General features: G+C 37.8%; 1 protein-coding gene across 2 annotated transcripts in view; it reads left to right on the forward strand.

Moving 5' to 3' along the window:
- The window catches only part of LOC107705066 (semaphorin-4A-like), a 38,076-nt gene extending 26,299 nt beyond the window's left edge, over positions 1 to 11,777 (forward strand). Inside the window, exons 7-15 of one of the 2 annotated variants that reach the window (XM_016555010.1) lie at positions 877 to 999; positions 3,417 to 3,544; positions 3,676 to 3,857; positions 3,971 to 4,115; positions 4,541 to 4,730; positions 5,599 to 5,714; positions 6,978 to 7,138; positions 7,327 to 7,415; positions 10,201 to 11,777. In XM_016555010.1, the coding sequence (XP_016410496.1) occupies positions 877 to 999; positions 3,417 to 3,544; positions 3,676 to 3,857; positions 3,971 to 4,115; positions 4,541 to 4,730; positions 5,599 to 5,714; positions 6,978 to 7,138; positions 7,327 to 7,415; positions 10,201 to 11,054 (1,988 nt within the window). In that variant the 3' untranslated portion in view covers positions 11,055 to 11,777. Of the gene's footprint in view, positions 1 to 876; positions 1,000 to 3,070; positions 3,291 to 3,416; positions 3,545 to 3,675; positions 3,858 to 3,970; positions 4,116 to 4,540; positions 4,731 to 5,598; positions 5,715 to 6,977; positions 7,139 to 7,326; positions 7,416 to 10,200 lie in introns of those variants that run through there. The other variant, XM_016544571.1, reaches the window with a different exon arrangement.
- The last annotated feature ends 640 nt before the right edge of the window (positions 11,778 to 12,417 follow it).

Genomic DNA, 12,417 nt, shown 5'->3' on the forward strand with positions numbered 1-12,417 from the left:
ATTGCTCACGGTTCCGGTTCTTTTCAAAAAACAGAACCGGTTCTGAATAAGAATCGGTTCTCGGTTCCCAACCCTAATGGAGAGTGAAACTACCCACCAACAGGAAAAATGTCAGTCAGGAAGTGTCACTGTTACAGTGCAACACAACCCCAGGTGGTGCAGTTTTGCTGATGCTGCTCTCACAGGTTAGTTATATGTGTTGTGTGAAAAGGGCCTTGCTGCAAAGAAGAGTAGAGTTAACGAGAGAGAGCGAGACAGGCAGATTTCCCCCAGTGAACAGACACCATTAATCCTCTTGCTCTTAAATCCTAGTGTTGATCTACTTATCTTTGGATGGCTGACATGTGACTTTAGACATGAGACCTGAGAATGTTCATTTCACATTTTACCAATATTACCACATTTATATGCACGAACCCCAATTGATTTGATTTTCAAAATGTCCACCCATGCATGAAAATTATTTGGGCTAATATTGCCCCTAGCTTTATGGAATTTAAAACTTTTGTGTGTGTGATGTCTGTCTCTGACTTTGTGAGGCAAAAATGTGAGGCTGAAAGTGCCACAACAGTGTTTAAATGAACACAGAAATTTTGCCATTTTACTTTGCCATAGACTTGTACTGAAACAAAAGATGAAAAGTTAGGAATATCCAAGTTGTTATTTTCCATAAGGAAAGTGGAAGAAATCAAAAAAAAAAAAGGTATTATAAAAGAAGTCCATGCAAGTTTCCAAAACTTAGCAAATATGAATATTCACAACCACAAATGGTTAATAAATTTTGCTAGATCCTAATGACTAAGATTATGAATGAAGGATGTTTGTATTTATTTGTATGTAATTTGGCACAATATAATGTTTCTTTGTGTATTTCAGATGGAGAACTGTACACAGGAACCGTGGCAGACTACAGGGGAACTCGGCCTGTGATTTCACGCCACTTGAGCGAAGGCAGCCATGTTGATCTGAAACTGGATGATACACTTGGCTGGTTAGAAGGTAAGAAAACTTTTTTTTTTGTTTATGCTGCCACAAAAGCAAAGAGAGTTAGATTTTACTGATTCTGATTTTGCTTTACTGTCTACTCATAACGTACACTGTTTTCTATTCACTACACTATTCCAGATCCTACATTCATCAGCTCCACGTATGTTCCCAGTGAGGAGAAGGTTTATTTCTTCTTTAGTGAGATTGGAAAAGAATATGACTTCATTGACAAGTTTACAGTGTCTCCAGTGTCTCGAGTTTGCACCGTAAGTATTGTTTTAGATGCATTTCTTGTGTTTGTGCGCTTGTCGTCGCTGTCGTCGCTACAGTCTTCAAATGAAAGATTCGTTGGTTTTATTAAGATGTCATTCTAAAGGAGGTGTTAATCTGTTTTTAGAGTGATGTGGGAGGCCAGCGTACTCTGCAAAAACGCTGGACCACCTTTGCCAAGGCTCAGCTACTATGTCAAGCTGAACAAGAGCTGCCATACAACATCCTGCAGGACATTGTCAGCCTTACGCCACCAGAGGGCGCATCCGAGGACCAAACTCTATTCTATGGGATTTTCACTTCTCAGTGGTGAGGAAACATGCTTCAAATAATTACTCTGAAAGTAACTGGTGAGGATTTATTTTATAATTAGCTGTTTTGCTTTTTAAAAAACGGTTTGCTTTTTTTTTTCTTTTTTTTAGGCAAGTTAACTTGGGTCGCTCAGCCGTGTGTGCTTTCAGCCTCAAAGACATTAAAAAGGTGTTTACAGGACATTACAAGGTTCTGAATCGGGACACTTTAAAATGGAGCACACGGGTACAGGAGCAAATGGCAAACCCTGGAGAGGTTAGTGTCATGAGAGCGTCCTGAGAGGACCCTAATTATATTGTATTATATACTGCTCAAAAGTCAGAAATTAATACATTTATTCAGCAAGGATGCATTAAATTGATCAAAAGTGACACTAAAGACATTTTATAATGTATTTCAAATATAGAAGCAAATCAGCATATTAGAATGATTTCTGAAGGATCGTGAGACTGAAGACTGGTTCTGAAAAATCAGTCTTTGCATCACAGGAGTAAATTACATTTTAAATTATATATATATATATATGCGTTGTTAGAGGTGGGGGTAAATTAAACGCAATATGCAGCGTTGTCACAATTGTGTTGCATTGTGTTATATGCAGCTGCCTGAAGTGTACATATGAAGTACAGTAGACTTGCTCCCTCAGTAAAAATCGAGGGGTCCATATAAACTTCCCTCATCCACATCACAAAGTGGAACACACTTCAAAATGGCAGCGGGGAAGTGCTTAGGGAAGTTCACAAGTGTGTGTGTGTGTAAAAGCAAAGTGGAATGCAGACTAAATCTGAGTATGTGATTGCTAACTCCATACTACATGACTTGCACCCCTTCCATCAGAAAACAACAAAGGACAGATTAAGGATTTCTAAGATTTTATATAAATTGTGTGTGTGTGTGTGTGTGTGTGTGTGTGTAAAGATAGCTGTAATTTGATATAAAAATATAAACTGTAACAAAACAGTGTAATTAACAGGCAACAATGCCAAACAGAGATGGTTGGAGTGATAATAGAAGAATTATCACAGAAATTTGGTATCCCTGTTGAAAAAAACAGCATATGCTGGTTAGGTATGTTTTGACGCTGGGATGCTGGTTTATGCTGGTCCTTTGCTGGTTTAAGCTGGTCCTTTGCTGGTTTATGCTGGTCCTTTTGCTGGTTTATGCTGGTCCTTTGCATGAAAATGATTTGGGCTAATATTGCCCCTAGCTTTATGGAATTTAAAACTTTTGTGTGTGTGATGTCTGTCTCTGACTTTGTGAGGCAAAAATGTGAGGCTGAAAGTGCCACAACAGTGTTTAAATGAACACAGAAATTTTGCCATTTTACTTTGCCATAGACTTGTACTGAAACAAAAGATGAAAAGTTAGGAATATCCAAGTTGTTATTTTCCATAAGGAAAGTGGAAGAAATCAAAAAAAAAAAAGGTATTATAAAAGAAGTCCATGCAAGTTTCCAAAACTTAGCAAATATGAATATTCACAACCACAAATGGTTAATAAATTTTGCTAGATCCTAATGACTAAGATTATGAATGAAGGATGTTTGTATTTATTTGTATGTAATTTGGCACAATATAATGTTTCTTTGTGTATTTCAGATGGAGAACTGTACACAGGAACCGTGGCAGACTACAGGGGAACTCGGCCTGTGATTTCACGCCACTTGAGCGAAGGCAGCCATGTTGATCTGAAACTGGATGATACACTTGGCTGGTTAGAAGGTAAGAAAACTTTTTTTTTTGTTTATGCTGCCACAAAAGCAAAGAGAGTTAGATTTTACTGATTCTGATTTTGCTTTACTGTCTACTCGTAACGTACACTGTTTTCTATTCACTACACTATTCCAGATGCTACATTCATCAGCTCCACGTACGTTCCCAGTGAGGAGAAGGTTTATTTCTTCTTTAGTGAGATTGGAAAAGAATATGACTTCATTGACAAGTTTACAGTGTCTCGCGTTGCCCAAGTTTGCACCGTAAGTATTGTTTTAGATGCATTTCTTGTGTTTGTGCGCTTGTCGTCGCTAGCATGTTTGCAGTCTTCAAATGAAAGATTCGTTGGTTTTATTAAGATGTCATTCTAAAGGAGGTGTTAATCTGTTTTTAGAGTGATGTGGGAGGCCAGCGTACTCTGCAAAAACGCTGGACCACCTTTGCCAAGGCTCAGCTACTATGTCAAGCTGAACAAGAGCTGCCATACAACATCCTGCAGGACATTGTCAGCCTTACGCCACCAGAGGGCGCATCCGAGGACCAAACTCTATTCTATGGGATTTTCACTTCTCAGTGGTGAGGAAACATGCTTCAAATAATTACTCTGAAAGTAACTGGTGAGGATTTATTTTATAATTAGCTGTTTTGCTTTTTAAAAAACGGTTTGCTTTTTTTTTTCTTTTTTTTAGGCAAGTTAACTTGGGTCGCTCAGCCGTGTGTGCTTTCAGCCTCAAAGACATTAAAAAGGTGTTTACAGGACGTTACAAGGTTCTGAATCGGGACACTTTAAAATGGAGCACACGGGTACAGGAGCAAATGGCAAACCCTGGAGAGGTTAGTGTCATGAGAGCGTCCTGAGAGGACCCTAATTATATTGTATTATATACTGCTCAAAAGTCAGAAATTAATACATTTATTCAGCAAGGATGCATTAAATTGATCAAAAGTGACACTAAAGACATTTTATAATGTATTTCAAATATAGAAGCAAATCAGCATATTAGAATGATTTCTGAAGGATCGTGAGACTGAAGACTGGTTCTGAAAAATCAGTCTTTGCATCACAGGAGTAAATTACATTTTAAATTATATATATATATATATATATATATATATAAAAAAAAAAAAACAGTAATTTAAGATTTTAAGATTATTACTGTTCATGTTGTATTTTTGACACGATATTCTCTGATTCTCTGGTTCTGTTTTCTTATGCACTTAAATCTAACTATTCAAATTTCTGCTGTTTATCTCTGCAGTGTGGCCTCCATAATGCGTCGGACAACACTCTGCGCTTTGTTAAGGACAACTTCCTGGCTGATAAAAGTGTTCGACCGGTCATTCAGGGCCTGACACTGGTGTCACCTGATAAGAGCTACAGCAACATCGCAGCTCAGAGAGTCCTTGGAGCACGCGGCAGAGATTACACTCTGCTTTACCTGCTCACGGGTAAATACTGGCGCCTCACAGTCAGCATCACAATTAACAGTTCTACTGATAGTGGAAATGTAGTTGTATTATTAAATAATAGTATCATGAAGTATCATGGTACTTGGTATTTCAGGACAAAGCTAAATGAAAGCTGAAGGGACTGTTCCACACTAAATTACCTGCACACAGTTTTGTGAACTACTACTTGCTGAATTAGTTTTTCAGCAATTGAAATAAAGCAATTCAAATAAAATAGAAATATTTGATAAAACTAAAATTTGAAAAACTTCAATAAAAATTTGAATTGTTGCCTTAGAAACTAAGTTGCTACATTATTGTAAGCTAAATAGAAATATTAAAAAGGTAATAAAAACAAATGATTACATTTTAAATTCAAATTAAGAAACTAAAAAATATTGAATAATAAAAAATATTTATAGATATATTTAAGTTAGTACAGTAGTAAGGTAGTTACGTTTAGGTATTGGGTAGGATTAGGGATGTAGAATATGGTCAAGCAGAATATGTGCTTTATAAGTACTAATAAACAGCCAATATGTTAATAATAGCAAATAGTTAATAGTGACAATTGGTCCCTATACTAAAGATATTATTTCATATCGAACCTAAAAAAAGAAAATTCTTCCTAAACACCATAAGAGCTAATAATAAGAGTAAAATTTGCTAGAGAGAACTAATGGCAGTTGCAATAGGAGTAATAGCTATACTCCTAAAATGAAGTGCATTGGTTGTTTGGCAAATTAGACAAAGAAAACATTACATTTTCCAAAATATTATTGTATGTACAGTTTTTTTGTAAGGTTTCTTAGAATTATCCCCTCATGTATGTTTTCCCCTTATATCACCTTTACTGTGTTCCCTGTAGAGTCGGGCTTCCTGCACAAAGCTGTGCTTTCGGAGAACAGAGCTCACATCATTGAGGAGATCCAAGTGTTTCATCAACCTCAGCCGGTCAAAAACCTCCTGCTGTCAGTCTCAAAGGTACCATCACTTCAGAGAACAAGCATCTGTGTGTGTCTGTATTTAATCCATTTCACACTCTGACACAATCACAAAGTCACTACATTCACAATATCTTACTCTGAGACATTAAATCAGGTTCCTTGGTTATGACCAAGCGGCAACCTCCCGCTCTCTCTCCTGAAGCCAACACGGAAGTGACTTAAACTGTAATTCATCAACTGGCCGCTAGAGGCTGGCTGCAAAAGGGAGTCAATCCCATAGACTCCCCATGTTAAAATGCCCAACTTTACAGCAGAAAAAAACATGTTTACAGCCTGGTTCAAAAAATGATTTTGGTCTATATAGCTAATTTTGCCCTTCATGACAACTGTGACAATAATTTTTTTATAACTCATCCGTTTAAATTATATTAAGCCTTAAAGTTCTGCATAATTAAGGGCGTGGCCACTTGAGTGACAGGTGGATTGCCGCTGCTGTCACCACCATCGAGCTAGGTGGGCATGGTTTCAACAACCAGCTCCCGCCTCTTTGCCCATCTTCCATTATCCGAGAGTGACGCGCGGTGACGCGCTGCCAAGATGGCGACGGCTGCCTCCGCCCACTTTTGAGCTTCAAAAACGCTCTCCAGAAATCTACGGGTGACGTCACGGACACTACGTCCATGTTTTTATACAGTCTATGTTTATGACCCCTTTGGTGCTAATGTTAACTTTTGGTTTAAATATCAGGTGACTGGTGAGACACAGATGGTGTGTTAGACCACTCCCATCACACTGCTCAGCCAATTACAGGCCAGCTCCTCATGACAGACATTTGGACACTGTGTCTTTATTCAGTTTTTAATAAAGAAACGGAAACTGTGCAAAGTGTTCAAATGGATTGTGTGTTACTGACCCACAAGCTGTAGTCTGCAGGCCTGGGTTTACTGACCTCAGCAGTCACATTTCCTCAGAAATCGAATTTGATCTGCAAGAGGTTTTCTAGTGTGGTGTTTATTTGCTTAGACCTTTGTTTAGAAGCTAAAGGAATGACCCCAGAGTAGCCTCATGCTAAGAATCTTAGATTGGCATAGCTATAGAAGGCCATCAACAGTGAAAGCACAGAGCTATATGCTGTATACCTGTGAACTGTTTCGTTTGAAATGAACATCTATAACATAATATAATAAGTGCATCTAGTTACAGCTTCATCCTCACATAGTGATTTAATTTACTCATGAATCTGCAAGTTTATTGTACTGTGCAAGAAAGAGTTGAGTATAAATGTTTGTCTCTGTCCCAGGGTGCTGTGCTGATAGGCTCCTCAGAAGGAGTTGTTTCCGTGCCCGTGTCCAACTGTTCATACTACTTGAGCTGTGCTGAGTGTGTTTTAGCCAGAGACCCCTTCTGTGGCTGGGACCCTGTGATGAAGCTCTGCACAGACATACACAGTCACGACCATCTGTAAGTATCATCACAGCCAAACGTATTCATACCTAAAAAATACTAACTGTCAAATATGGGCATGGTTTCATTTGTATGAATTGTATTGCTTGTATTCCAGATTTCAGCATTCGCACTCATTAGGTTACATCAGAAAACTGTGTGCATTCCAACCTGTTTTTAATGTCTGTTTTCACTACTCTTCACAGCGTCCAGGATGTAGATGAGGGGAATGTGTCAGCGCAGTGTACAAATGTGACCCCCAGGTCACGCTCCGGCCAGTCCCGAACCCCTTCAAGTGAGTACAGTTCATGTATACAAGTATATAATGTTTAGGCATCAATGTATAAATTATTTCTAATAAGTCTCATGTATAATTTCTGTGTAATAATCTATGTGTAATAATAGTTATTAATCATGTATAATTCAAATAATCATATATGATAATGAATTGCATTTGCAAATCTTATACTTGGCTAGCTCAATAGAAGTCCCTGACATATTATTGTTTGTCTCATTCTTACTAGATCTTTGAGTGTGTTCAGTACTGTTTATGGCACTTTCTAGAAACTTTTGACCTTTCCCACCTCCCATCCTGCATTCAATAATTAACAACAATAACATCATACAGCTGTTGGCACAATCTGATAAAATATTTCCTTCATTTTAGAAAAAAAAAGTAATAACCAAAAACGTAATATTTAGCAACGTCACACATTTTATACAGAACCCTGTTGCTGCATAATTTTTCCATTATTAAAAAAAGTTCATTTCATGAACTTGTGGCATCTACAGCATTATTTAAATTTTCAAGCAGGTTTTAGTGTTTAACCCTTTTATTGTTAAAATGATTAAAAAAATAATTATGGTAAATAAAATTTATCAGAAAGTGCAAACCAACATTTTGTCCCAAACTAGCCAGCCCATACGGAGTGATAGCATAATTTAAGATAAATTTGTGTTGGGGAAAGTTACTTTTAAAAGTAATGCATTACAATATTGCGTTACTCCATAAAAAAGTCACTAATTGTGTTACTTAGTTACTTTTTATAGAAAGTAATGTGATGCATTTCTTTTTGTCACCTGGGCTAGGTTTGCTCATTTGTTTTTAATAACAAAGAACTAGGGATGCACGATATTATCGGACTGATATCGGAATCGGCCGATAATGGCTTTAAATGTAAATATCGGCATCGGCCCGATATGAAAAATTATGCCGATATGTCTTGCCGATAAGAAGACATACTGAGTGATAGCATAATTTAAGATAAATTTGTGTTGGGGAAGTTACTTTTAAAAGTAATGCATTACAATATTGCGTTACTCCATAAAAAAGTCACTAATTGTGTTACTTAGTTACTTTTTATAGAAAGTAATGTGATGCATTTCTTTTTGTCACCTGGGCTAGGTTTGCTCATTTGTTTTTAATAACAAAGAACTAGGGATGCACGATATTATCGGACTGATATCGGAATCGGCCGATAATGGCTTTAAATGTAAATATCGGCATCGGCCCGATATGAAAAATTATGCCGATATGTCTTGCCGATAAGAAGAATACGTTAACTCACATGTGCTCAGGGTGTGCTAGCGATTAGATCTCGTCAGTATTGTGACTAATTTTTGAAGCAAAGTTTTGTCTGAATGATGATTAGATTCACTCTTTTGGATCGCTGCATTTAATCTGTGAAAGCAGGTACAGAATGATGCCTTTGGTGTATGATAGTGTCAACAGTAATAGCATGTGCAGCAGTGACAGCCTCCCCCAGGTCCTAACGCCCGTTCGGTAAGGAGTTTTAATCTGTTGGGGGCGCTGTTGGCCTACTTTTAATTAAATTAAAAGTAAAATAGCCTACACAAATAACATTTAGACTGTGTTTCTGATTAAATAAAGCAGTAATTGATGTCATGAAATAATGAGTATATTTTGATTTAAAGGTCAGAAGCTATAGCTTACATGAAAAAAATCACAAACATGGCACTTGTAAATTAAATAATTTTATATGTACTGATTTATTAATTAATGTGTCATATGTTTTATTTTTTAAACAAATCATAAGCTCTAAAAGATTTTCAGAATTTTTACTACTCTTTTGCTTTAGACCATCTACAAATGCTAAATCTAAAAATAAAATGTTAGGGTTAACACTGCATCTTTCTGGGGGAAAAAATGCAGCGATTGATATATAGTTTATTTATAGTTATTTTCAAAGCTTCAATGTACTGTCAAAAAACCTTCATTATTGTTTATTTAATTCTAACAAATAAGTTCTTGTTAAAAACTAACCAAAATTAAAAATATTTTGCTTATAATTTCTGCACTGGAGAGACTTGGTGTTGTTTCCAAACAAAAGGAAATATATAGGTATCGGTATGGGTATTGCCCAAAATGAGTTGAAAAATATCGGCATATCGGATATCGGCAAAATCCAATATCGTGCATCCCTACAAAGAACCCAAAGGTTTTATTTTTGGCAACTGTAAAGGCCCTTTCACACCAAAAGTTAAATTAATAAGCCTCAGTCTGAAGGAAGCACCTCTGCACTTACTCCCGATTTCTCTAAACATGGGGACAGGAACTGGCGTTACTCATTTGAAAAGACTCGCTCAGATATTTTGTTGTAAAATTAATGTGTTACTTTACTAGTTACTTGAAAAGGTAATCAGATTACATAACTCACATGCATTTCCCCCAACACTTGTTGCCCATTCTATTGTGCTTATAAATGATAATACTTCTTTTTCTACTTAATTTTTAATGTTTTCATTTAATTGTAATTTTCGTGTGTTGTATTGTGTTTAGCGTATTTCTAGAAAATAATCGCACAAATTTAAACTGTTTAGTCATGTCCTAGGTAAAGGTAACAGGGATGTAACAGTTGCAAAAATGAGGTGAACATGAAATATTTTCAGAAAGATAAGCACCTCCTGTGCTGACTTTTATTTTGGAAAATTCATTCAGCATTTCAAGCCTTGTTTAGTACTTATTGATGTGCTGAACATAGTACTGGTTTAACTGTGTTGCTGTCGTGGTGTGTATGCTGACCCTTGACCCCTGACCTCCTCAGCTGTGTGTCCTCCAGGTGAAGTGGTGTCCGTGTCTCTAAACGAAGTAGTGCACCTGCAGTGTCCGGGAGCGTCACACCTCGCCAAACGCCACTGGGAGCGTCTCAACAGCCAGCTGTCGCCCAAAATCTACATTCAGTCAGACGACGGCGGCCTCAGCTTTGTGGCGACCCCGTCCACCCTGGGACACTACCTGTGCCAGGCTGTGGAGAACGGCTACAGCCAAACACTGGTCGTCTACCACGTCAAACAGAAGAGCAGCCCCACCATCCTCCCAATCACCCCGAACCGCCCACACAGCACCCCGTCCACCGAGGTGGGAATTAAAACCCCCGTCTCCACTACCAGATTCATAACACCTGAACAAACAGAGCCGAGGCCTAAACCAGACGAAGTGCATCCTACAGTCACACTCAAAGACTCGTCGGCGGCCACCACTCGCAAAAGCAGGAACTTTACTCCCTTGCTTGGCACGGAAAAGGAAGACTCCCGAATGACCGAGCCTGGTGAAAACCTCCAGCAAGCGGACAAGCCCAGCTACTTTCAGGAGCTTGTAGTGGTGTCCGTTCTGTTAGCTCTGTGCGTCAGCGCCTTGCTAACCATCGCTTTTAACAGATTCAGGCATCTTTGTCGTAGCAGGACAGTCCCGCAAACTCCTTCCTCTCGCAGGGACGCCGAGAAGGGTGGAAGTGCGACGCCCCAGGAGAGAGAGTCTCTCAGAGGAAACTCGCCTCGTTTGGAAAAGCGGAACGGACAAGCTCCTAACGGACAGTCCCACAATGGTCAGGCACATAATGGCAAATCTCCCATCACACTCACCAACAGCATGCTGAACAACTCAAACGGTCACCTGCCCAACACACCCATCTGATGCACTCCTCTAGTTTTCTGGGTTCACGGTAAACCTCTTTTCTGAGCCAAACTGGGCTTCTGCTGTATCAAGCCCTGTCGCTGAACCGCTTTGCTTTCCGAGAGGAAAAAAAAAAGGTAAAAACGGCACATCGGACCTTTTTTTTGAGCTGTAAGACTCAAAGATCTTCAACTCTAGGTACTACAGTAGTGTACATTTTTCAGTTTGTTCATATTTATGCTGTAATTTATGTGACGACTGTTTGTTTCAGTCTAAAGTGTATCAGATTTTATGCCTCTCTAAAATCACATATAAACGTAGATGGTCAGTTTAAGATTTTCATTGATCTCTTCAACCTTTTTAATTGACATCAGAAGCTGTTCAGTCAGCTCAGTTTAAAATACACTTTTTAAATAATTTTATATTACATATTTTGATGGACCTTAAAAGTAAAATGTAATAAAGTTTCCTAAGAGAGGCAGCTGATCATCTGCTAATTTCAACTTCAAAGACTTGCTTGAAATTTCATATTTTCCATTCAGATCAAATGTTCAGTTTCCTGTACTCTGTCTGCATTGTTCAGAGTTGCTATATTGCACATCTTTTTTAGTCTTTGCCTTTGTTCCTTATTCTTATCTATTTCCAATTTTTGAATGTTAAAGACGAGGTATGTCTGTTTAACTTGATTTTTTCCCCCTTTCAGTTCACCCCAAAAATTACAATTTTGTCATTTATTCGCCCTCAGATTGTTGGTAACCAAACAGTTTCGGTTCCCAGTGACTTTTGTTGTATGTTGTAAAAAAAGAAAAAAAAACTTAATGTAAGACAATGGGAATAGAAACAGTTTGGTTAACTATGTTTTTAAAAAAAAATCATCTTTTGTGCACTGGAGAAACTCATACAGGTTTAGAATGACATGAGGGTGAGTAAATATCAGAATTTTAATTTTTGGGTGAATTATCTCTTGAATGTTGCACCAATGCAAAAATGAAGCTTTCAAAGATGCTTTTCAAGTGGTTTAATTTAAATAAGTATTTTGTAATGCATAAAGTTTTGCTGATCAGTAATGTGCAGGTACGTGGTAGATGTTTCTCTATCATTCATATTTCAGCGTAACAATATCTCAATATAAAAATAATACTCAAATGTGTTATTTCGGTATTTTGGACCTGTTATAGAACTATGTAGCCTGGTTACCTCGTTCAGTGTTGACCACTTCACTCTGCCCTAACCACAAAACACAGGAACTTCAACACTGGAACCGAGAAAATGGCTTCAAAGGATTTTTGGGTTGAATTTTGTTCAGTTTTTATATTCGAAACACTGGGAGATAGTTGAGCCAATCTGTTACAGGAAAAATCATAGTCAAAGAAACTTGATTTTG

This window comes from Sinocyclocheilus rhinocerous, unplaced genomic scaffold (genome assembly GCF_001515625.1).
Source record: "Sinocyclocheilus rhinocerous isolate Xijiao unplaced genomic scaffold, SAMN03320098_v1.1 scaffold1242, whole genome shotgun sequence".
Classification (NCBI taxonomy): domain Eukaryota; kingdom Metazoa; phylum Chordata; class Actinopteri; order Cypriniformes; family Cyprinidae; genus Sinocyclocheilus; species Sinocyclocheilus rhinocerous.